At 39.3% G+C, this 27443-nt stretch overlaps 1 protein-coding gene across 5 annotated transcripts in view; it reads right to left on the minus strand.

Annotated features, from left to right (window-relative positions):
• HSD17B12 (hydroxysteroid 17-beta dehydrogenase 12) overlaps positions 1–27443 on the minus strand; it is a 137747-nt gene that overhangs the window by 15594 nt on the left and 94710 nt on the right. For all 5 annotated transcript variants that reach the window (XM_036326127.1, XM_036326128.1, XM_036326129.1 and 2 more), the window contains 3 exons: positions 14128–14192; positions 12978–13022; positions 4236–4270 (listed from right to left, as the gene is read on the minus strand). In XM_036326127.1, the coding sequence (XP_036182020.1) occupies positions 4236–4270; positions 12978–13022; positions 14128–14192 (145 nt within the window). The remainder of the gene's footprint in view (positions 1–4235; positions 4271–12977; positions 13023–14127; positions 14193–27443) is intronic.

The following is a 27443-nucleotide window of genomic DNA, read 5'->3' on the forward strand; positions in this document are numbered from 1 at the left end:
GATAATCATATTCACCTTAGTTTTGTCTGAATCATAAATAACACACTGGTCTAGCTGCCTTAATCCTTGTACTGTATACAGGATCTTTTCTTTATGCAGAGATGGGGGATGAACACTGGGAGTGCAAGGTACAGAGGACTGGTCTTTAAAACCAACTATTTTGTTGAGCTCTAATCCTCTAAGCAGAATTAGTGACGTCAAGCCAGTTTCCATGGCACAGCCAGACTCATGACAACTCTGTTATATCAAGCAGAAGGACAAAATGGGCTGCACTTAACCGCACACAGAAACAAACATAAAACCAAGCCCTGGTTAATCTCTCATTTTCCTGGAACTTGGGGAACAATTCTAAGATTGATCGGAAGGTACATTAAGAATATTTGCTGAAGTTCATAATGAAGACTCACATTGCTTCAGCGCATTTCCAGTTTGTTATGACAAATAATCCAAATAAGCAAGTCAGGTAATATTTTCTGATACAATATCCTTAATTCATCTCGCTTCTTACTTGCTAACAGCCACATGATGGTGTCTCAGAGGTGCAAATCACTGAGGCTCTACTGGAACTAATGCACCTCAGAAACAGAGCAGAGAACACCATTGCTAATAAGGTAGTACCTTTTCCCATAAACACGTTCTCTTCAATTACTAGCCCTTCTCACAAGTGAAATGTTCAACTCATCCAACCCTATAAAACTCAACATCAAATGCATTCATAGCTTCCTATGGATAGAATTCGCTCAGACTGTGAAATTCCCAATCACAACACTCTCCTCCATTGTCACCTGGATTTAAAAAAATGCCAACCCTTTATTCTTCTATGCATGCCCCACTATTCCATCAGTTTGTTGTAGTAACCTTGTCCATAGCTCTAGGAAAATACTATTGTCACAGAGGAAGTGATAGGTCTCCTCTGAAGTAAGTCACCGATTTCTGCCTTCCTCAGAAACCTCCTCACTGCCCCACACTGCAGGTGAGGAGGGAGAGGTGGGGGTGTAAATGCTGCTGTGGAGAAATGGAGCATGGTCAACCCTAATGTGGACGGCTCACTGTATGTAGAGTTTGATGGCAGTCAAGGGAGACTGTAAAAAAGACTATCACAATTATTCATATTCCCATTTCTAAGTGTGCTCTTGGAGGGTCACTGCTTTCATTTCTAAGCTTGAACATAACATTGAATTTGGTACAAACAGTTCTCTAAACAGACTCTCAAGAAGACCGAGAAACATACCAAAACAGTTCTAGGTCAGAAGAGAATCCTGGAACATGGGGGGCAGGTAGATAATTAGAACTGGCAATCCAAGAGCATTGTACAAATATTGCTTTGTTGAAGAAAGTTTGCAAACACTTACCACACGAAAGAGAACTGTCTGTCCTAAAACACCATAACATGTCATAATTCCACCTTAAGCAATACAGTATGAAAGAAGCTATTTTTAGCTTTTCCATGGTTGTTATGGCAACCACCTCCTGGCTCCAGCTGTACCCGATGTTTATAATTCCAGGGAAGTGGAAAGAGCAAATTTCCTCTATAATGCAATTATGCACCTTCTACCTCTATGGTAATATAATACCTTAGTTTGATTGCAGATATTTGTTTAGTGATGGTCAGTTGGCCTGTGGCTATAGTTCTAGAGGGTTTGGAAAATCTCATACATCAGAGACAGAATTAGTGCAAGGGGGGAGAAACAACAACAAAGGATCTTTATACAGGACTCTGCTTTTACTCAATGTAGATACGAATCCGATGGTAACCAAGCACAGGAAATATGCCATTTGGGGACAGTGTAAAGTGCAGGCTATAATATAATCACTTGTAATGTATAAGGCTTATCAGATGAGCTGGTAAATTGGAGTTTTTTTTCCTTCTTGGGCACACAGCCTCTGACTGAGTTCTGGACAATGGAATGTGGGCAGAGCCAATTACAGCAGTTCCAGGCCTGGACTATGAAACCTCCATAAAACCATTTTTATTCTCTCACTTCATCTGTTAACTGGATCCAGAGCACTCAGCAGAGAACTGCAAGGCCCAAGGGAAGAAGAGGGGAGGCCTTAGATGGAAGGAGCCTGAGACCCTGAGTAACTAGGTAGAGCAAGCCCTTACCACTGACTCATATTGGCTGTGCTGCAAGGGAAAAATCAACTATTATGGTGTTAAACCACTGAGATTTGGGGGTGGTCTGTTATAATAGTTAGCCTACCTTGACTAATTCAACTAGAAACTCTTTTAACTCTAGTGAATATAGCTGTTACTCCCCCAAACCAAAAGAACTGTCTCATAAAATCCACTCACATTTCTCATTAGTTCTTAACAAGTGCCACAATCACCCCATGATGTCAGTTTCAGTCTAGCCTATGATGGCTTTCGCCAGATCATTTCTCAACTTCAATTTAAAATCAACTTGATTTCTTGAAGGCAAGGATCCAATGAATCTTCTGTGTAATCCATGATAAAATTTACTTAATGACTGCCTGTTGAATGGATGGATCCTTTTCTTTGCATTCTTTGTATTTATCTAAGGCTCCAACTACAACTCTGATATGACTGTGAGGTCTACAGAGGTAGGGTGAAGTTCCTAGGGCCTAGTGCAGTTACTAAATATGTAGCTTCATAGCACTCATTTTTAACTTAAAGTACTGAAATTCTATGACTCTTTGAATCTAATATTTTATGATCTGCAAAGATGTCACAATGTTATCTTTTATTATTTAGTTTTTCACCAACACACTAAAAATACCTTTTACGATACCCTCTGTGATTTATAAGTATGTAAGTCTTTCTTTTTTAATGGATGGACTTTCTATTCTGAATTAATACCATATCACTTGCAGCTATCAAAGTAAGACTAAGATGATGGCTCAAGTATCATCCCTCCCAAGTTCTATTTTGTCTGCCCTAATTCTCTGCAGTTTTTTAAGGTTCTCGTCTGGTTTGACCACTGTCCCTTCCACATCTGACCATCAGGGGGACACACTCCCATGGTCAACCACCAATCAGCAGCTTGAAGATTTTAAAGGAAAATTTGACTAAAAACAAGCTATTAAGATATATAAAACTACATATAAAATGGAATTATAAACAAAGAGCCTTAGAAGAAAGAAACTAGAAGCAGTTTCTCAACCAGTCTCTACAGATGCCAAACAAAATGTATTCTTTTTTTTTTTCCTGTTTTTCTTTCTATTTTTTTTTCTTTTTTTTTTCATTTTTTTATTTTTTTTATTTTTCTCAAAATGTATTCTTAATCTCGTTTCCTCATCTGTACAATGGTGGGAGGCTATCAAGGTTAAATGAGTTAACATATATCATGCTCTTGGTACAACACCTGGCACATAATATGTGCTCAATAAACATTAGCTGTAATCCCTGCCTGAAGCTGGTTGCAGAGGTTTCTTCACAGAAGTAGGATCCTAGGTCTTCCCTTTTCAAAGCTGCAATTCCTTTGGAGGGTCTTTTAAACTCAAAGCTATTTTGCAGAGGAAGGATGACTGTGAAGCCCTAAATTTAGCAAATGAGCAAGCAAGCTCAAGATGCAAGCCCAGCTCTTTTCAACGAGTTTTCTTTGAAGGTCTAAGCCATCCTTCAGGCTTTTCCGAAGAGAAAAACAAGGGAAGGACAGAGTTTAATCACAATTTGACACTTCATGCTATTTCAATGTAAGAACTCCACAACACATTTCTCAATAAAAATGAAGACACCCAGCACGTTCTAGTGGAACTCAATATAAAGTGGAACAATGAGGCTAGCAGGCATAGTCTTTTTCCCCCAAGGGTGGGGCTGACATCTTATAATCACTTCATAGCCCAAGTTCCTCATACACCCATGCTCCCCGGAAGACCTGGAAAACCAGAGGATGGGGCCTTTTGTCATGAAACTCCACTAGTTGGGGCTCTGAGAGCACAGAGCTCTGAGAAGGGATTCCCGGGGACATCCCAGGAACTCTATCCACCCCCTCAGAACAGCAGGCAATTGAGTTAGTGTTGGTGACTCAGGCAGACTTTTTATCCAGATCTAAAGGAACCACTGCAACCCTGGAGAGGGGAATGAAAAGGGAATCGAGTGGAAAAAGCCTCCCCCACCAGATGACTCACACTTCGCCCTGTGACTCATCACTGTCACTAAGACATGGAGGAGAGGTTCATTAGTCACTTTAGTGAATTTTTCAAAGAAAGGATTCTCCCTATAAATAACCATGAGCGCTGTCTCCCCAGTGTTGGTGCGTGAGCTCGTGACTCACCTTTCTACCATGCCAGGCAGCACCAAGTGTGTCATCTGCAAAAGAGAAAAACAAAACATTCGTGACAGCTGAGGATGCAGCAGAGAGAAAGTGAAAAGAACCCACCCACAGAAATAAGGGAATTACAAAACCGCTCACCATCTCTACAGATAGCACCTCTATTTTATAGTCTATGTAATATGTGCCAAGAAAAGGAATCAGATGAAATTACTGGAGAGAATACTTTCAGTGAACTTGGCTAAAATTATTCTTGCCTGATATGTTAATACTGGCACAGAGATCTTCAAATAATTAAAGATTTACAGTGAAGTCTAAGTATCTCAAAATGCATTCTCAGGAAAGGACAAGGGTTATCACAAGAAATAATGTGCCTACAAGATTGCTTAAGCTTTCTAATCTCAAGGGCTCAAATGATCTTTCCCTATCAAGAAAGCCTTTAGAAGAAGGCCATGGAGTGGCATGTTGGCAAATAATAAGGATATCTTCACATTCATTTCTCTTGTTGCTCTAGTCTGCTGTGATTGAAACTCATCCTTAGAGAAAGTTGAGGTTAATTTGTGATCTCCAGTAACCAATAATGGAAAAACAATACTTGCATTATTAAAGGACTTAATAATTGTTTACAACATACATAGAAGATGAGGACAAAGACCATTTGTAAACTTTGTTTTAAGACATGCTTAACTAAGGAAAGTTAAGATAGTCACTGGCTTAGTCAAGGCTACATAATAAAGTTCTGAGGTTAAAGCATGAGTTCTTGACTCCTAGATACCACCTTTTTACAAGCAAATTATTTTTGTATTATGTAGCCTCTAGCACTTGGTCATTTTGGGGGGGAGAGCAGTACAAAGAAAACACTATTTCATAAATCTCAGCAAGACAACCAAAATCCAAATGAAAACATTAAAATTCAAGATAGTTTAGTAAGATAAGAAGACATATACTGTCACCTGTATCATCCTTATATGTAAACTAGAGGCCAAGAGCAAGACATTCATGTATTGGGGGGGGGGGGGGGGGGGCGCGGGCGTTTCAAGCGAGAGGGCGCAGGCCTGGGGAGTGGGCCTAAGCCAGCAGGTGGACATCCCCGGAGGGGTCCTTAGCGTTGCCGTGGAGGTGTGAGAGGATCCCGCCACCACCACTGCTCACCAGCCATGAGCCTGGCTTCTGGCTGAGTGGTGCTTCCCCTGTGGGAGCACATTGACCAAGAGGGGGCAACTCCTGCATTGAACGTCTGCCCCCGGTGGTCAGTGTGCATCATAATGACCAGTCGTTCCACCGTTCGGTCCATTTGCATATTAGCCTTTTGTTATATGGGATAAGAAATAGAGTATAACAACTTGTCTTAGAATCCAGGCTATTCACACAATAATTAGGACATGACAAACAGCCACTTTGTTCACTTTTGCCCTGCCCTTTACCCCAGAGTAACCTGCTTGGAGTAAACAGGATCTGAATTCAAGCAACTGAAAAATGAGCCCATACAAATTAGAAGAAAATTAATGCAAATGCCTTAAGCAAGTTCTCAATTGGTATCATTAACAATAATTTAAAAAACCATAGCATAATAGTGAAAAGAATTACATGAAGCAGCAAAAGTGTTGCACAATGCCTGTTTTGGAGAAATTAGATGGTAACTCCATTGGAAATCATACTAGAATAAGATAGCACACATTTTCTTTGGCAAACTATATAATTTGAGCTCCGTGTTACCAAGAATACAACTTAATTAGAAATCCTGACAATTTAACCTGTATGGCTAACTGAATATTTACTGTGCAGGGGATGAAAGCTTAATTAGGTAAAGTTTATAGAGTGCTCTGAGATCTCTACATACTATTTGATTTTCTCCTTTATTAATGTTTAAGTGTTTGTGGAAGGTAAGAGTCTCCTTGCCATTTCCCCCCACCCCACATGACTTAACCTGAAATTCAACCCAACACTATAAAAACCAAACATTTTGTAATAAATTATGGTTTGATATATGCTAAACTAATTTAACAAAAGTAAAAGAGTTTTCCAAAACAGAGGGCTGCATGTCAATTATTAATGACTCTAAAGCCATAACTTATAAACTGTCAAAAATTTAAAATAAAAAGAACACATATATCATCAGACTGTTTTTTCCAAATATTTAGCATACTATAATATGCTAAGAGTTTCCATCACTTAAATTTTCCCAAAATAAGCCGACTTCATAAAAACTGACAGATTTTAGGAGGAGAAAGGAATCCCTAAGTTCTCAAAGAGATCTTTACATTTTCGCCCACATGCAAGAAATTTCTCCTTCACTAGCTTTGCTCTGGGCTAGAAAGAACCTTAGAACCACCCTACAACTACTCCGTTTTTTTTAAAGATGAAAACTATCGAAACAGTGGTTGTCATTCAATTTGGCAAACCCAACATTTTGTACTTATGTTTGGAACAGCCCATTACTGTGAGACCCAAGGGCTAAATGTACCCAATCTTTGAGAAAATTGGAGGAGCATAATGATAGCTGCTTTCAAATGCACTAAAGGACTCCAGGTATTAACTTGTAATGTCTTCATCTAGAAAAGCCCTGGGTGAGGTTCAGTGGTGAAGGCCATACTCACCTTCCTGTAATTTATTAATTTCCTGTAATTTATTAATGTTGTTAACTTGAATTCTTGGGGCAGGGTGGGGATAAATTCTTAGCATAATCCCTAAATTAAATACAATTACACTGCTAAACAGAGATTCTTCTCTAGATTTCCAAATTAATAGAGGGCTCCCCCTACTGGTACCATGTCACAGCCCGAGGCAAATCCTTGTAAGAAAAAGGAAACAAATGCTTTTCATCCATCTGCCCTCCCCCGCCCACCCCCTGCCCCTCGTCCCCTATCTCAACATTTATCACCAACAGACAGGGCATAGCATTGTTACTTCCGGCTGAGTAACATATATACAACAAGAATATAGTGGTACCAGAAGGAAAAAGTTAGCTTTTCAAAAGCATGCAAACGGCCTCATACTCCAAGTGCTTTAATTTCTGATGATCACAGAGATGGAAGAGATTTATTTAGTCAAAGCCATTCTAATCTCTCAGCATCACTAAGCAGATCTGCAGTTTGAATAGACTGAATGTTTGGAATTCCTGAACAGGGGGATGCAAACTCAAAGGCCTGAAAGGGCCAGGTACATAACATACACTAGTACAGCAAATCAGACAATAGAGACGAGTGGGGCCTGTGGAAATCTGGAGATTGCAAGCCTAACTATTTAGCATAATTAGCTGCTACTCAGCTTAATCACTTGTTGCCACTCAGCTCTAATCACTTGTTGCCACTCAGCAGTTCAGCTCAGTATTACCTGATTTTCAGATTTTTCCCAAGAGAAGCTAGAAGTTTGGGTATGAAATGTCCCAGTTTTGAAAATACTGCTTGAGCCAACTGAAATATTGGTAGGGCACATTCAGCCCACAGATTATTGGTTTGCAACTTCTGACCTAGAATCAGAAAAGGAATTTACCTTCTGCCCATTCCCCTTCTGGCAGATTCAAAGATTAGGAAGTTCTTACAATTTACTTCAGCGTAAATATCAACAACTGACCCAAGTTCACCCTTCTAGGGCCCCATACAGTAAGTGTGATCCTTATTCCCAAAGAACTAGAATTTTCAGTTTTTTAATTAATTGTTTCATTTTAATTCAAAAAGCATTCATTTTATACCCACCACATTTGAGGCTTGGGGCTCGGAAATGGAAAGAAACAAAAAGGAGATGGTACTAGTCCTCACGCTGTTTATAATCTGTAGGGAGACACTCAACCAAAAATGAAAAGCCAAGCAAAGGGAAGACAGGCAGCATGCGCTGAAACTGCCCGAGAGACCTCATCTCTTCTGGAGGGTCAGGAAGGCTCCCGACCCCACCCCCACCTCCAAGTGCATACACTTTAATTGAGAACTAAAGGATGAGTAGAATTAGTGAAGTCTGAGGTGAGGGAGCCTTCCATGGAGAGAGACCAGCCTGAGGGAACATTCGGTTCAAAGGACTGAATGAAGGTGCTCTGACCTGAGCACAGTTGGAGGGGGAGAGATCTGAAGGGAAACTGGGGAGGTGAGCAGGGACCAAGTCAGGTGGTCCTTCCCTCCCTGTAGGTCACATTCAAGATTCTGAACTTGAGGAAAGGGGGAAGTTGCTGAAGGATTTAACAGGGGTGCGATACAATCCGATGAGAGAGAGAGAGAGAGAGAGAGAGAGAGAGAGAGAGAGAGAGAGAGAGAGAGAGAGAGAGAGAGATGCATGTTTCCTTTCTTCACCCTGAACATCGCTAGTTCTTCCAACCATTCCTAATAAAACATAGTTTCAAGTTTCCACTCTGGTTGAATATCTAATGAAGAACTACATTATGACCCCCTGCTTAAGACTCTTCCTCCTCATCCTCAAATAAAGCAAACCAAACTCAGTGGTACTTCACTTCAAGTGGAGGTTATTAATAAACTTTACCTTGGACCACGCCCTCACCTACTTCCTTCTTTGCTCTAAGAAAGGTAAGATAGAAGGTTGGAACATTCCCTTCATGGGTCAGAATGGTAGCCTGGAAATTTCCTAAGGGATTCAGGTCTAGGCAGGGCCATTCCCTGTGATCCACTTATTCACCAAGCCAGTAGCAGCTTCTGGGTCCAGTACCATCAGAAGGAATAATTTCCCCACCCTTGGGGAGCTAGTTTGGGCAGTGTTCATCTGAAAAGGGATAAAGAGTCTATGGTGTCTTGAGATCTTAAAACTTATTAAAGAAATAAAAAGACAAGCCGGAGGAAGAAAGGCAACTCCAATTATGGCAAATGCTAAAACAAGTGATCTCAAATCAGAAACAAGCAACACAAGATCTATTTTAGAGCTTGTCCTTGGATTGGTGTGAAGCTCATTATCCTACCTGTTGAAACTGGACTTGTATTTGCCTGCCTCTGGAGTTGTGGCACTTCTTCCTTTTTCACGATTCCTCTAATAATCAATAGCAGCACAACAATTTCATTTGCAAAATCTCTGTGTTTTGAGATGTAAAACCCTCCAGGCATGAAACTGGAAATATTTTAGAAGAGTGTGGTTCAATATCTGAAGGTTTAAGTGTCCAGCCCATCTTGCTCAGTCCCCATCAGCCAGGCCCCAGCAGCAAGCTAACCTACCGGTCACAGCACCTGCCCCTTGGTGGTCAGTGCACGGCATAGCGAGTGTTTGAGCGACCTTAGCATATCATTAGCATATTATGCTTGGATTGGTTGAACGGCCGACCAGACTGGACACTTAGCATATTAGGCTTTTATTATATAGGATTTTAGTCACAGACCATTTGAAATCACAAGGAAAAATTCCCAGCTAGTAGGGCTCTCTTCCAGGTTAAGGCTAATCTATCTGTCATATTGGCCACCTATATAGAATTTCCATACCCCTGGTTCTTCTTACCTTGACATTTACCTGCTCTGCAGGAAAAAGAACAAGACTAAGTTTAACCCTGAAAGATTTGAAAGCAAAATTGGAAAGCAAGCAACAAGGCTTCTAAACATCCTTTAGGTTGCTTCAACTAACAGTATCATGCCTGGTAAAGAGAAAGCCCAGTTAAGTAAGTCATTGAGAGAGAAAAAAAGGAATAAACCTAAACTATTGAGTAAGATGAAAAGTGAACTGAAGGGCTTGGTAGCTGGGGAGAGAGGGCTAAACTGGACTCTATGATTAAACATCAAGGATCTATAGGCAAAAGCATTCGGCTGGTATTTCTCTCCCAGTATTCTTCTGTACCACTCACCACTACTTCAGCTGGTGATGACCTCTAATTCCTTTGGTCAGGATATTTCTTTTTTTTTTTTTTTTTTTTAAATATATTTTATTGATTTTTTACAGAGAGGAAGGGAGAGAGATAGAGAGTTAGAAACATCGATGAGAGAGAAACATCGATCAACTGCCTCCTGCACATCTCCCACTGGGGATATGCCCGCAACCCAGGCACATGCCCCTGACCGGAATCGAACCTGGGACCCTCCAGTCCGCAGGCTGACGCTCTATCCACCGAGCCAAACCGGTTTCGGCTGGTCAGGATATTTCATTTTTATTATTCTTCTGCTGGAATATGACACTTAAGTGATTTTTACTTTATCTGACCTACTCATATAGGACCTGGACCAAGCAATAATCCTAGACCTGAAGGAATGTAAAGCCAGGTCATTCAATGTGAAGGCATAGCACCAAACTTAAAAGATGCTGTGGCCCTACCAGCAAACATCTCCAAATTCCTGGCATGCTTTGCAGCCAGTCAACCCCTATCGTGGTTTGGTAAGGAGATAATACTTTGACCATCACTGATGGTGAGAAGAGGTTGTTCTCTTTCTTATATAAACCTTTTTGATGTTTTATTGTGGCTTTAGGCTGCAGACATCCATGCCCCAGTTCCCCTGATGTCCAGCCACCATAAAATCTTGTAAGATTCTAGAGCCAGACCAATTCTCATCTTGTTTTAAGTTACCCCAGGGCACCAAACAACCATTCCTACTGAAAATGCAGCCCTCGCCCTGGCAACATAACACAGTCAACAAAAGGACAATAGGCACAATTCATCAAAATATACCACAGGACAGATGACAGCAGCATGAAAGAGCACTAAATCCAGGAGGCCACACACAAAGCTTCATCAAGGCCAATGCCCTTTTCTCAGTATAAGCAAGACAAACACATGTACTGTAACATATGTATTGCCATGTCCCTCTGCCACTAGACCGGTCTTTCTGAAACGTAGATCAGATCACACCTATTTCTACTTTTCAGCTTCCAGTGGCTCTCTATTCTTTTGAGTACACCACTCAGCTTTGCTGCACAATCATGTCTTAACTTACTTTTCTGGCCTTCAGGTTAGCTGCCCCACACCACTCACCTCCTGCTGTGAGCCAAACCTTTCATACCTGAACTACCTGTCTGTGCTGCAGAGATGGTAACCGCATGGACCCCACCAATAGTACAATAAAGAGGGGCTGTACTTCAGATGTCATTAACTCCATGACAACTAAATCAAGAGTTTTAAATGGTTTTTCCAATAAAGTGTGCATCACTAAGGTACAGGAAAATTCATACTTACACTAAAGATAAAGAATGATTATTTGGCTTAATGAAGAAGGGTTTTAAATAGCAAATGCCCTGAGTGTCGTGAGATTTGATTTGCAAAAAAACAAGTTTACATACAAAAATGTTAAGCATTTATCCAGTTCTGCTTGTGATCCTTCCCATCTATGTATATATATAAGGGTAATATGCAAAGTGTCTCCTCGGGAATTCGACAGAGAGGCCAGGAGTTCAATCGCTCACTATGACATGTGCTGACCACCAGGGGGTGGCACGGAATGAAGGAAGGCCTGGGCCGGCAACTGGAAGGCCCATGATCAGCCCTGATTGCAGGCCAGGCCTAGGGACCTTACCCATGCACGAATTTCGTGCACTGAGCCTCTAGTCAACAATATAATAGGATATGGTATGTTTAATAATTTAGCATTGGCTCCACTAACTCATTTCATGGGAAGAAGCATATTTGCCAGTGTAAAAAGAGAAAATGGAAGAGGAATAATGAAGAGGCAGGAGAAGCATTTTATAATTTGTCAAGATATTAGGACTGGTGGTTCGTTTTTATGTCATCATTATTTTGAACAAACTGAAAGGTGCTCTACAGTGCTGTTGGATCTGAGCTGCTTTCTCCACATTTCCCCCCTGACTGCTCATCTTTAAGCAGAGACATGAGGTGGCCACCACCGACCGCACAAGCTGATCTGTGGTCAGATGCTGCTTGAAGGATGCAGTGTGTGGCCAAGGAGCACAGCAAGCTGACTGGTTCTCACAGATCAAGGTCAGGACCTAAGCCTTTTATCATTAGTGTTCTGTATACTGCCAGCCAAAAACACATGTTTTGGGAGACCGAGAAGGCCAGGGTTTTATACTACAAGTGTATACACCAGTTCAGTTCAGTTCTGACAAGCAGGAGAAAATACTAATGTGTCTAGTATAAAGTTTTGTATCGTTTATTTGACAGAGGGATTAAAATTATCAGGAGATTAATTTGTAGCTAGTATCAATTCTATAAAATAAAATTTAAACATTCGAACATATTTTTCGTCATTAACTCATTACACTATATTATGAAACATACACATAATTTTAACTTATTATTTTTTTAAATATGTTTTCCTTTTTATTTGATTTTAGATTTGATAGCTGGTCTTCCCTTTAGCATATATTAGCTATGGTGTCTTTGGTCAGCATATACAAGTGACAAGGCTTTAACGCATGCCTAGCAACTAGAAACTTGAGTTGTTTTTACATGTGGCTAGGAAAAATCATTCTTTATAGTGCCATACTTCCCATACAATACTTTACCACAATATTTAACTCATCAACTTACCTGTATTACAGAAAATACAAAAGGGAAACAATTTACCAGTGATGGCTTGCATCTAGATGAAAACTTTGTAAAAATCAATCTTCAGACTAAGTTAGATTGTGTGGTCCCTGGGCCTACCATAGGGTTGCATATAATGGAGGCATTTAATTAATGTCTCATTGTTAAAGAGCAAAACTATACAGATACCTGTTTGGTATTCAGTTCTTTTTACTTCCTGAAGACATAAGAAAATAGACCACTTTCATCTGGAAAACATACTTACATCAAAAGGAGAGTTGACTGAAATGAACAAGCTGGTTATGTCAGTGTTCTTAAACAAAAAAGACCAAAAAGGGTGAGAAGCTGCTTACCTTACAAACAGAAAGAATGTTAACATTTAACATTTTCTTGATGGTCTGCAAAAAAACATATTGATTATTTTATATAGATCATGGACATGACCACATAATACACATGTGATATGAATGATCTGGAGATGCACTGAAAGTTTCCCCGGGTATAGTAGAGGTCTTGGGAAATGACAGGAGTTGGGATGGAGAGATAGATTTTATTTTACTCTCAGTGTTATAGTACTTTTCTACCAAAAGTACCAATTCATGCTAATCTGCAAAATCCAAGACCTTAAGTTACCCCAGGGCACCAAAGCTGCCCCACACCACTCACCTCCTGCTGTGAGCCAAACCTTTCATACCTGAACTACCTGACTGTGCTGCAGAGATGGTAACCGCATGGACCCCACCAATAGTACAATAAAGAGGGGCTGTACTTCAGATGTCATTAACTCCATGACAACTAAATCAAGAGTTTTAGTGTGCATCACTAAAGGTATCTGTGCAAGGAAAAACTGAAAGCAAAAAGATAAACTTAATCTAAAGTAAATATGAACCATTTGTAATTTCCTCTCTGCTAATACAAAAAGGAGAAATGATTGAAACTAAGGTTTTCAACAATTTTTTTTTTAAATTTCACATGTTCCTTCAATGATACCCTCTTTCAGTCTTTATTAAAGAATTATGCATGTATCAAGGACACAGCTTTCATTTTGGTAGAGCTAGTCTACCTGAATCACTAGAATATTGTTGTCTATTAACAACTTTATGATTTATAATTGGTGTTCAGAATCCTAATACTTAAAACAAAGCTATATAATAAAAATTATAATAATATAATAGACATTATATTATTAATAATATTATATAATATAATGATATAATAAAACTAGAGCTATTATTGCCCCTGGTACTGTACAAACGGGGTTATAAATATTTTCTCATTTAATCCTTCTAACATCTTTATGAAGTCTATTGTATGGCGAGGAACCGGACACTAAGTATGGTGGAGATCACCCTCAGAGTAACTCAGGTAACAAATAGAAGCGCCAAGGATTGAACCTCAGGCAGCTGGACTCCAGGGCTCACAGTCTGAGCCCTTTTACCACACTGCCTTCCCAATACTCGCATGTATTCCTTTTGTTATCATAATATACAAAGAAAGACTTACATTGTCCAAGTCAGGAATTTCCAAAAAGTATTCAGGATACTCATATGATATTCCCACGTTGTTCACTGAAATAAGACAAGATTGTTAGCCTGCTAACATATATATTTTATAGATTTTTTAAAAATATTGGGATTAAAAGTTTCAATAATACTATTTATGGTTGGAGTGACCTTTTCCACAACTTTCTATCCAAAAATGTATCCATGTGTGTACAGTTCAAGAGTCTCCTCTGTCATGAAGCCTTTTTGTACCTACCACCCAGCTCCTGATAAAAGAACTTATGTTCACCTTCCAATTTCCATAACCCCGTGGAGTATGTCTATTCTGCCTCTGTAACAGTTATTTGTAGATATTGTTCAACCCCTTTCTAGAGCTTAAATTTTCATAATACAGTAGAAAGAGCAGAGAGTACTGTAATAAGGGAGACTGGAAACTTGAGTTCTACCTATAACTATTTCAGAAAATGTGTGACTTGGGATAAGTCACATATGATAGGCATCTGTTTCTTCAACTCTGAAATGAGAGCTCACTTAATGATGCAACAAAACCGGAAGGAAAAGTCAGTTTCTGGCATCATGGAACATACAATCGAGCAGGAAGAGAAAGGCACTACACAAAAAGAATTAAAACAATTATTTCATTACAGAGTACAGTGTTATAGGAGTCTATACCTGGAGTGTCTGAGCTTATCTGGGAAGGCTTCTCTGTGGAGGCCAAGAGAGTGGGTCAAATGTCTCCAGCAAACCATCCTTGCCTACTAGCCCATAGGCCTTGAAGTTATGCCTCAGTCTTCCTGTATTCCTACTCCTCAACCACCTACCTAAGATTGGAGCTATAAGACAATTGAGAAGCTATGAATAAGCATAAATAATTAGGTACATGATTAACACTCAGATATCCTTTAGTTTCCTTAGCCCTGGAAAGACAAAGACAAACTCAGAATAAGGAGTATTTACAGGAATCATACCAATATCTTAGAATTTATTTTAACCAAATAAATAGTGAAATGGATTATCTATCTATCTGTATTTAATCATCACAACAACTACATTACCTCCCTTGTACATATTAGAAAACTGAAGTTCACAGCAGGTAAATTACTCACCCAAGATCAGAGAGAAGGAATTCAAACTCAGGAAATTTAACTTCAGAGGCTAGGGCTAGGCCCTTAACCACTACATTAAAACCATCATATGCCTTCATCCAGTCTCAGTTCAGAAAAAAAATCAGTAATAATTGGAGAATAAACAGAAATCTGATAGCGATGTTTAATAAAACTGTGAAGTATTAAAAGAAATGTTTCAGTAGCAAAATAGATAATGAAGTTATGATTGGTCTGCTAAAGCTCATAAGGAATTGTGCCTGATAAACCCGATAATAGTAATAGTAACTTTTTCAATAGACTAACAAAATTAGTAGCTCAAAGGAACTCAATAAGGGTTCTATATTTAGCAGTAAGCCAGTCACTTGAGGCTGTGAGTCTCAAGATTTTACTTGCACAATTTGGTCAGCATGGCCTGAATAAGCTCGCTGAAACCTGTCTGAAAATCTGAAAGCAAAGGATAATGACAATGTAAACTGTATTTAATTAGGATTCTTGCCCATTTGAATAGGCATAGTACCTACACATAATTAATAACAGCAAGTCTAAATCCATTTTTATTTTATTCAATAGGTTCTCTACCCACCAGGGGTTCTGGGATTCAATTCTATAAAAGAGCTGTTAAAATTAAGCCCAAACTAGTTGAAGGTGAGACTTTATACTCACTGGACTTTGCTTTAACCATCTTCGGAATTAGAAAGGATGAATAACTTATTTACAGCATGACTAAGAGAAACAGCAACACCCAAAATATCTCTTAAAATGCTCCACATAAAATAGTCTTTACAAAGTCAGTTTAAGACAACAGAATCCTGGCCCTAGCCCATGGGAACATTAATGCTTTACTTCAGAACACTGAAGAAAAGTGAGTAGTATAATTATAAATCATTTAAGACCCAGATTAGGTTTTTTTTAAAAGTCTAGGATTTTGCAAGCAGCACAGTTGACTTTGCAATCTTTGCGACATGTACAGAGTCCAGCTAAGGAAGCGCACAAATAAATAACTAAGCCAGTGGGAAGTGTTATTCTGGTTAAGGTTACACTAATGATAGAAAGTCTTCAGATACGTCTCTGCTAACTGAGCAAAGGAAAGCTATCAAAACTTTCTACTCAAACAATGAAAACCTGAACATCTACTTAACACAGCTCTAAAAGAAAACCCAGTCAACATGGAGAACTTCTGCCCAAATAAATAAACAGTATCATGCATAAGGGCTATACTTTCACAACTAAAAATACACACAGAAAAAAAAGATAAAGTGGGAACAGATCTTTGAGAACACTGAGCCATATTTTATGAGGGGACGAACCTGCCAATGTCAGATTGGCAACAGGTCCCTAGCAGCAATTTTCAACTGGTGTGCTGAAAGAATTTTTAAAACATGCAATACCTGACTATTTAGTAAGTGGCACTGGCCTCTTTTCCCTTAAATTGTCAAAAAAAGAAAAAAAAACACCAAAAACATAAAAAATGGCCCTGGCCAGTTCTTCCCATGGACCAGACCAAAGCATCAAGGGTTCAATTTCTGGTCAAGGGCATGCACTTGCATTGCAGGCTCCAGTCAGGACACCTGCACAAAGCAACCAATCAATTCTCTCACGTTGATATTTCTCTCTCTCTCTCTCTCCACCACCCCTTCCACTATCTCTAAAAATCAGTGGGGAATGGAGGGGGGTAAAATATCCTCGGGTGAGGATTAACAACAACAACAACAAAGTGATAACAGCCAGCACAACAATAGATGTCTGGTGTGAATGAATAAAAAGCATACCTATTTTTGTTCGGTCAGCAAAAAAATATATTCTTGGTGTGCCGCAGAATTTTAGTTAATTTGTGTGCCATGGGGTGAAAAGGTTGAAAATCGCTGTTCCATACTAGAGATTAGGGCTCTTAAATCCCTTTATGCTTTATTGGTTGCACTCTTTGCTGGTGAGATATACGCCTCCCACCTTCTCTCCAAAGAGGCTGTAACCACTTCAGAGTGCTATTATTTAAGATATAGAGGAAAACCATCTGTTGCTCTCAAATAGTTATTTCCATAAACCGCACAATTGTGCAAATCTCTTGGAAAAGGCAAACCAATAGCAATTTTATTTTGTGACATTAGGTGGCAGCAATAACCCAATGGCTGGAGGAAAGCTTTCAGGGAACTGGAAAAGAAAGAAAACAGGCTTAGGGTAGGAGTCAGTGATGGAAATATTTCCATGATAATTTAATTTCATTAAGAATGGGTGCATGCGATGTCATTTTAAATATTACAGGATTCATTATAGGATTCACCAAACTAAACAATGCCAAGTTATTCCTACATTATTCAGATAGTTGAAAACCTTTCTAAAGGAAGCATTTTATGTCTTTTTTTCTTGATCCTCACCCGAGTATATTTTTTCCATTGATTTCTAGAGACAGTGGAAGGGAGGGAGGAGGGGGAGAGAAAACATCGACATGAGAGAGATACATGGATTGGATGCCTCCCCTACATGCCCCTTTGGGGGCTGGGGAATCTGAAACCAAGGAAAGTGCCCTTGACCTGGAATCAAAACTGAGTCCCTTCAGTCCACAGACCAACACTCTAACCACAGAGAAAACCAGTCAGGGCAATGGAAGCATTTTAAATTGGCATTAAATAGCTGTTCATTAGTTAGGTGTTTTGTGTGTTTTTTAATCCTACAAGTGAAGCATCAGAGAGAGATTTTTTAAAAATTGTAAGCGACCCACAAAACCCTTTTACTAGTGTAACACGTCATGTCTTTCAGAAAACAAAGGATGTCTGTAATCTGAGAATTCCAACCACTACTCCAACGATCATCACAGGACCATGAACAGATACAGCATCTATCACATCAGTTTCTCACTGGAGTTGCAATACTGAGAAGAGCTCAATAGAACAGAGGAGACAAACAGAGAACAGAGGTGAAGACAGGCCAAGAACAAGGACGAGGTGAGAGGTTAGAGGAGGTGGCAGGTTCTCCACGACCCCCTCCACAACTCTCAAAAACACCAATAGATAAGAACTGTATTTTAAAGACGCAGAAAATCCACAGAGTAATTCTGGATGTTGTATAAATACTCTAAATCAGTGGTTCTCAACCTTGGCTGCACATTAGAATCACCTGGGAATCTTTTTAAAATCCTGATTTCTGGGCCCCATCCTCCGGAAATTCTGTTTCTTTGTTATGGGGTGGGGCCACAACATTAGTAATAAAGAAACAGAATTTTCGGAGGATGAGGCCCGGAAATCAGGATTTTAAAAAGATTCCCAGGTGATTCTCATGTGCAGCCAAAGCTGAGAACCACTGCTCTAAATGCTATCATGATGCGGTTTAAAAATCACTTCCACGTCTCATACCTAAAAAGAAAAGAAAGCATACACAAGATTTCTGTTTCTTCTAAATTCATTTGCTGCTGCTTCTGACCTACTGGATGTTTAGAATCCTTTATCAACACCGGCTGCTACAGAGATAATGACGTCATTAGAAAATTAGATTTTCAGTAACTGGGTTGGGTATGAGGGAGGAGCAAACAATATAAACTAGACAATAAAAATCCATTTGAACAAACACAATAATAACAGATATGAATATATACACACATCACTTTCAAGCTGCTGCTTTTTCTAGATTAATCAGAGAAATAAATTAAGGTGATTTAGAAACATTGCCTAATGGTTGGGCTTTCCAATACATATCAAATAAAGCAAAGTACTCTATTTCCTTCTCATCATATCAAAGTGGAAAACATTTAGTCTACATTTCAGTTATATTTGTAGTTATATATACTCATTCAGCTCAAACGAAAGATTAGAGAAATGAAAAACCTATTAGAGTTCATTAATGAAAATGGATTAGAAAAAGGTGCCGCCACTTCATTATATTTCAAAATTAACCAAAAAATTTAAAATGTAGGCACCAGTAATAGTGTATGTACCCAACGTGGGGGGAACCTCTCCTGTCTTAAGCTTTTGAACTAAAAAGGTATGGATCTCGGAGTCCAATACACCCAGGTTTTAGTCCTGATTTTACTACTAACAGCTCCTAACAAGAGGCAAGTGATTTTACCCCAATAAACCTGTTTCCTCATTCTCTCTCTCTCTCTCTCTCTCTCTCTCTCTCTCTCTCTCTCTCTCTCTCTCTCTCTCTCTCTCTCTCAATGTAGAGAATTCAACAATAACATGCAAAAATACTGAACCCAATCCTGAAACATATTAGTATGTTAGTAAACAGAGGAAGAGTTGCTGTTATTTTGCATGGCCATGTAGTTGTGCAAGTGTTACTGAACTCCTATTTCATGCCCTATTCCAGGTGCTGGGGAGGGGGCAGGACGGACAAGGTCGCTGCTTTGACAATAGCACCTGCATCCTTCTGAAAGAGCTTTGGGCAATGGTTCATCAGAAGGAATGTTTACACTGATTATATTTGTCCTGATTGCCTCTCTGCCATCTTTCACTCAAAGAGAACTAGTCTTCCAGTCTACAGAGTGTGGAAAGTGATGCAAAGAAAATTCCTTTTTTGCCTTATTTAACATATTGCGGGAGCTAGCACATGTTCATACTCTGGCAGATGATATTTGAAACACCATGTAAAACATTTTGCGAACTTCACAGTTTTCATACACTTGTGAGTAGCAATTTCTAAATAAAAGAGTTTACAAGGCTTTAAATTTGCAGTTCCTTTAATCAGAAATTGGAAAATTAAGATTGAGTCAGAAGCAACATGACAGAATGTTTCATTTCCACTGTTTAATTATAAATTGCTATGTGATCCTCATGACAACACTCAGTAAGATTTGCTATCCATAAACTTAGAAGACAGGATGAGGAAAGGATAACATGAGGTTGGTAGTTAAAAGAGAAGCACCTATCAATTTCATGAATGAGGGTTCTATTTACATTTCTGAAATCACAGCTAATTATCCAGTTTTAAGTTAAAGATTCTGCTCTAATTGATACCATTAGTGGGTTTCTAGTAAGAGGAAATACATTTGAATTCTAAGTCTTATTCTCCCTTTAGAAATCCAATCTCATTCAATACATCCAATGGAACTATACTTAGTCTGATAATGTTGCTGATGACTCTCCTAGTATTAAAATTAAAAATTAAAAATTAAAAATTAAAAATTCCATGTACCTCTTCTGTTTGCCATGATTGGCTATACCAGGTTGCTGCCTCATTCAATAAATACAAAGGAGGCATTTAGGCCAGCGATCCAGTCATCTACTTGAATCTCCCACTTGGATTTCTCAAAGCCCTCTTAAGTTTAGCGTATCCCACAGTGAAATCATTATTTTTCTCTAAAGAATTTGCTCCTGATCCAGGGTTTTCTGTTATAGAGAAATAGCACCCAGTTGCTTAAGTCAGAACCTGGAAGTTGCTAATTACTAATTGTATAATCCCAGATAATGTAATGCATTTAAATTCTGTAAGTCTATTTCTTGTCCATAAAAATGGCCACAGAAATATTAATACCTACCTCGTAGGATTGTTGAGGACTAAATGAGATTCATTAGCATGGTATCTGGCATATTTTAGAAAAAGCTTAATGAATGTTGGTAATAATAAGTAACTATTATTGCTATTCTTCACTCCTGTCAGACAAGACCTCTGAAGAATACCTTCATCAGATCCTGGTTCTGTTTCTGTTTCTTTTTCTTTTTTTTTTTAAGATAATTAAATTTTGATTTAATAAGGGAGAGCACTTTACACACTACTGATACTTAGACTGAAACAGTAATACCTTATTTTTCATAATAATTTAAGTTCAAATATCTTGTACATTTTGTTTTAAATTTTTTATTAAGGTATTACATATGTGGCCTTATCCCCCCATTGCGTCCCCACCCCCACCCCCCTTCCTCTCCCCTGCTCAAGCCCTCACCCCCTGGTGCCTGTGTCCATTGATTATGCTTATATGCATGTATACAAGTCCTTTGGTTGATCTCTCCCCCTTGCCCCCACCCTCCCTCTACCTTCCCTCTGAGGTTTGAGCATCTGATCAATGCTTCTCAGTCTCTGGATCTGTTTTGGTTCATCATTTTATGTTGTTCATTGTAATCCACAAATGAGTGATATCATGTGATATTTATCTTTCTCTGACTGGCTTATTTCGCTTAGCATAATGCTCTCTAGCTCCATCCATGCTGTTGCAAATGGTAAGAGTTCCTTCTTTTTTACAGCAGCGTAGTATTACATTGTGTATATGTACCACAGTTTTTTAATCCACCCATCTGCTGATGGGCACTTAGGCTGTTTCCAAATCTTAGCTATTGTAAATTGTGCTGCTATGAACATACAGGTGCATATATCCTTTCTGATTGGTGTTTCTGATTTCTTGGGATATAGTCCTAGAAGTGGGATTACTGGGTCAAATGGGAGTTCCATTTTTAATTTTTGAGGAAACTCCATACTGTTTTCCACAGTGGCTGCACCAGTCTGCATTCCCACCAGCAGTGTATGAGAGTTCCTTTCTCCACATCCTCGCCAGCACTTGTCGTTTGTTGATTTGTTGATGATAGCCATTCTGACAGATGTGAGATGGTATCTCATTGCTGTTTTTTGATTTGTATCTCTCAGATGATTAGTAACTTTGAGCATGTTTTCAAATGTCTCTTGGCCTTCCTTATGTCCTCTTTCGAAACGTATCTATTTAGGTCCATTGCCCATTTTTGATTGGGTTGTTTATCTTCCTTTTGTTAAGTTGTATGAGTTCCCTGTAAATGTTGGAGATTAAACCCTTATCGGAGATATCATTGGCAAATATGTTCTCCCATGCAGTGGGCTTTCTTGTTGTTTTCTGGTTCTGTTTCTACTTCCTAAACATCTCTCCAGTCATCCGACTCCCACTGCCATCATCCTAATATGAAACCATCATTATATTATGTTTCACTGCTGAAATAGACATACTGGTCTCCTTTTATCAATTCTTGTCTGCTTCAACTTGGGAGTCAGAATGATCTCTCTAAAATTCTATTATGATGTCAATTTACTGCTTAAAGCTCTACAGTGTCTACATTGTCCTTCCAATAAAGTCCAAAAGTTAATAAACCTGGTTTTCTAAGCCTTTTTGTGATCTGGCCCTGCTTCATCTCCAGACTCCAGCCACTTCCTCTGCAATCTATGCTCTAGATCTATAGGTCCTCTACCAGTTCCCCCAACTTGCCAAGCACATTTTCCTTAGGGCTCTGTACTTTCTGTTTTCTACCCAGAAACCCTTCCCACAGCTCTCCTTCCAGGGTTAATCAGCCTTCAGGTCTCAAGTTAAACATTACTTTCTCAGAGAGAACATCTTAAACACCCTTAGCTTTCTCAGTAACATACTCTTTCATGACATGCAACACACTCCCAATTACTTGTTCAATGGCTGACTTCTATGAGAGCAGGAACAATATCAGTTTTACTTACTGCTCTATCTCTGAAATTTTACTTGTTGATACTCTGGTTTCTCTACAAATCTGTCACCTTTTACTTGTTGAATGAATCAGTATATGATTGAATGAATCAATCAACAAATAGGAAAGGAGAGCTGCTGTATCATAATTTTTTTGGTCTTTTTCAGATCCCTAGGGTAGATGTTCTAAACCTTTGGAATTTCCAGGGTAACAGGATTGTCTTTGTTATTCCTGGTGGGCCTGTGGATCACACCAGAGTTTATACTACCAAGATGATTCAGAATGAGGAATGGTCACGGTGAAGAACAACTGTGTAACTAGAGGGTTGGTTGGGGCTCTGAGCCAGCCCAATCTCTGGAAAAGGGAGCAGGGCTGCAAAATGAGTTCAGTCACTGGAGAAATGAGTCATGCCTACAGAATGAAACCCAACAGAGACTCTGGACACTGAAGCTCAGAGAGCTGTCTGGTTGGTGAACAATCAGTGTGAGGGGAGTGTGATGAGTCCTCACTCTACAAGGAGAGGACCAGTAGCTCTGTGTTCCAAACCCTCTCAGACCTTGCCCCATGTGACTCTTCATTGGACTGGTCTTGATTTGCATCCTTCATATGAAAGCTGTTTTCTTAAGCTCTGTAAGAAGTTCCAGCAAATATTAAACCTGAATTTGTAATGAGTTGGTCAGAAGTGCAGTGTTTGGCCTGGGGAGCTCCAAATTTATAGGTAGTATCAGAAGTAAGGGCAGTATTGTTGGGAATTGTGCCCCTGAACTTACGGAGTCTACACTAACTCTGGGTGGTCAGGGTCAGAATTTGATTACATTACAAAAGCGAAGTTTTAGAAGTGTCCCAAACCTCTAGAAAGCACAAAAAATCATATCCCAGTATAATAGAGATACTCCACGGTCTCAGGAAACGAGCATCCTATCATGCTCCTATAATCCTTTCCTCTGTAACTAGGCTAATAGCCTCTACCCTTCTGGGGCCTGAGCCATTTTATGCCTGGGCTACAGGGAAGGAAAAAAGAAAAAGAGAGTGGATGGAGGAGATTACTTCCAAAAGTATGAAGTTTATCTTTGCTGTTCTCTTAACTAATTACTTTTTCCCCTTCTATTTTCCTCCCCTCAAGGATCTCACTGATCACTAACCTACCCCTATAATCTTCTCTTTAAGCCTCTTCTTTTCTATTTCAAAATAATTTTTCCATGTATTTCACTTACTAAGATAGTCATTTCCTCAAGGTGACTGATCCAGCAAGTAGACAGGTAATAAACTGAATGTACCAATCCCAATCTATATATAGAAAAGCATAAGTGACCCTTACGACAGGACGACTAGCCGGTGGCTATGACATGCACTGACCACCAGGGGGCACATGCTCAACACAGGAGCAGCCCCCTGATGGTCAGCGCGCTCCCACAGCCAGCCAACCTCCCGCGGTCCCTCCCCCCAGCCGGCTGGCCCGATCGGCCCTGATCGCCGGCCAGGCCAAGGGACCCACCCGTGCACGAATCTGTGCACCAGGCCTCTAGTAAGATATAAATGAAGATGACATGGGTTCTTTCAGAGCTACTTACATTTCAAAAGGCAATTTAAAACTAACTTCTCATTAGTAAAGTTCTGAGAATGGCAAGAAGATAACCTGCAGCTCTGCATAGTTCTAAACCCTCTGTAACTTCCCTCATCAATCGAGGCTGGGAAGCTGCATAACTTCCTGGTATGCACATATCCTTCCTTGGGGGAACGTAGAGACAGTTTCCTCAACCTGTGTCTCCCTCTCCTTGGCCTACATCGATTTCTTCTCCCTTTGATACTTTAGGGACTGAACTCTAAGAAAGCCATCCCAATTAATTACCTGGGAATTTGCCATTTGTAAGCTAACTGGTCCTTTCCCCCAAGTAGCTAATAATACCCTTGGGTCTTTTGTTAAGAAGCTTTGGAAACTTAAGTATAAACAGATACATAATCCTTTCTTTCCTTTTGTTAATAGCTCCCTTGCCCCACACTTCCTCCTATAAAAACCTTCCATTTTGTACAACACTCAGAATGCCCTTCTAGTTGCTAGATGGGATGCTGCCCAAATCATGAATCCCTTAATAGGGCCAATTAGAGCTTCACATTTACTTGGTTTAATTTTGTTTTTTAACAGTAATAAATAGGCCTAAATACACTCAGCCAGCACCAGCATGGCATCACAAGTCCCGCTGTCTGCACCATGGACTCTCTGGTTTCTATAACTTATATAAACAATGGCAGTATGGGATGCAGAAGACCTTCACAGCATTTGGTGTGGAAATTCTTGGTTTAGGGTAGGATGCATTAAAAGTTGGAATAAAAGCTATGATTGATTTACTTATTAAATGAATCACAAACTAAGTAACTATATTTTTCCAGGAAGACCCTTCTATTTTTAATTCTAAAATTCACTTTTTTAAAAGTTAAAAACTCATAGCAGTGTAATTTGAAATAAGTATTATCTGTGGCATACTTGAAATCCAAGGCTACTCCGTTGGCCTTGGTAAATTATGCCTCCCACGATACATTGTGCAAAGTCCTCCAAACCAATTTGGAGCACACATGAGAGTCTCTTGAGGAATCAAGTAAGCATTAGAGCAGTCCCATTTTGTTAACCAATTGTTTGCTTACTCAAAGCAATATTGATGTCATTTTCTCTGAATAGTTGAAATTTTTTAATCTTTCTCAACTCTGTGTTTCCTGGCATTTGCCCGAGAGAAGACAGCAGATGCTTACTTATTTTACATAACAGCGTTAAGAATCCAACTCCTCAACCTTATGCATTTAGAGTCTTATCAAGTTACCGTGACCTTTCAGTATGAATTCACACAATTTGTGGCTGTTTTCCTTCCACTTATCTTATTGAAAACTTAATGTTTCTCTCATGACAAAGGGCTTTAGCATTTTCCTTGGTAGTTCAGGAAATATTAATTTTCTTTATTAAGCACTGACTATACTTTGGTAGTTAATGTTATTCAAACAAATGGAGTGTACTGTGGTGATTTATTTTTCTTTTTATCATTACTGGTTTTGTTAATAATCAGTAGAAAAAAATTCCTTCCTGTAACTTAATATGAATTGCTAGATCTTACCAGAAATCAATTCCCTAAAATAAGGGAATATTAGGGGAGATTGACATTAAGCAGAAGAAGTAGGAAAATAAGATTATTTCCCCCTTATTGGACAGAGGTGGGGGCATGTATGATCTGGATGGGGATGAGAGAGGGAAGAAAGAAGGTGAAGGAACTGCCGGGGTCCAACCCCAGCAGGTCCAGGGGTCCCCAAAGGTGTGGACGGAGTCGGCGAAGAAGGAAGGACACGGAGACAGCGTGGACCCCTGGACCCGCTGGGGTTGGACCCCGGCAAGGAACTACAGACCCGGTAATCATAAGAAAAAGAAAACATAAACACTGTACCGCCCCTAAGTTCTGTACCCACACTATAAGAGTTGAAATATGACCTAGCAATAAGATAAAATTAGCTCATAAAGGTGTCTTTATAATTCTCTCAAAAATCTTGACAAACTAAAATTATAATGCAATGTACATAAGTATAAGGTATCTGCTAACAACTGTCAATAATAATTATGCAAAGCTTATGATTAAGGAGACAGGTGTGGTAGAGGAGGAAGAAAATTAAATGGATAGCCAGTTAATAAGATAATGTATTCAAAAGTGCTGCTATAAACTTTAAAGGATTATGTAAATATTACCTATAATTATTTTTATTATTAATCTGTAACCAAGTAGAAATCAAAAATAATGTTGTGTGTATGTCTCAATAAGTATTCAATCAGAATTATTTAATTATAGTGTAACTTTAAAGTGTTATCTTTCCCATTAGAACATTATACTACAATAATATCAGGCACTTTCTTGTTCACTGTTGGGTCTCTAGTTCATTGATGAATGAATGAATGAATGAATGAATGGAGGTATAATATGAACTGCAATTGCAATTTACTAAGGAGCTGGATTACAGAAACAATGGTTCCATTAGCATATGTGGCCTAGAAAAACATCAGTCCATATGTCTACATATCAATGTTTATGTACTGACACAAGTCCTAGGATTCTAGAAGTGGGGAAAACATGCTTCAGAATCACATGCCCTGTATTCCCATTCTTAACAGATCTGTCTGTTGTGCCTAAACTCATACTGTAGACTTTCTATATATTGAGTCAGGAAAGAACAGATGAAGAACGCCTTTTTTGACCCTGCAGTCTGACAGCAACCAGATGCCCAACTTTTACATCTTCAAGGGCATCGGCTCTAAGTATTTTTTAAAAAATATATTTTAGTGATTTTTTACAGCGAGGAAGGGAGAAGGATAGAGAGTTAGAAACATCGATGAGAGAGGAACATCTATCAGCTGCCTCCTGCACACCCCTCACTGGGAATATGCCCACAACCAAGGTACATGCCCTTGACTGGAATCGAACCCAGGACCCTTCGGTCCGCAGGCCGACGCTCTATCCACTGAGCCAAACTGGTCAGGGCGGCTCTAAGTATTTATAGTTCAAAGTTACCCAGTGAAAAGCAGCTAAAATGTATTTAAAGCTAAGAACAATTGTGATTAACAAAACTACTTCTGAAAGAAAATTTTTTTCTCCAAGAACACAAGTTGAAGGTGTGTCTCCGCTCATTAGAGCTCCTCAATCCATGTCTCTGCCTAAGCCAGCCTTCATTCTTCAGAGCATGCCTAGTTTGAAATGGATTATGACGGACTATGGCAGTATCTATCCTAATTAATAAGTCATAGCTGCTACTGATTTGGGAGTTTAAAAAAGTGAAGAATTTTACAGATGTTAGTGGTGCTG

The sequence above is a fragment of the Myotis myotis genome, unplaced genomic scaffold, assembly GCF_014108235.1.
Source record: "Myotis myotis isolate mMyoMyo1 unplaced genomic scaffold, mMyoMyo1.p scaffold_m19_p_10, whole genome shotgun sequence".
NCBI classification, from domain to species: Eukaryota; Metazoa; Chordata; class Mammalia; order Chiroptera; family Vespertilionidae; genus Myotis; species Myotis myotis.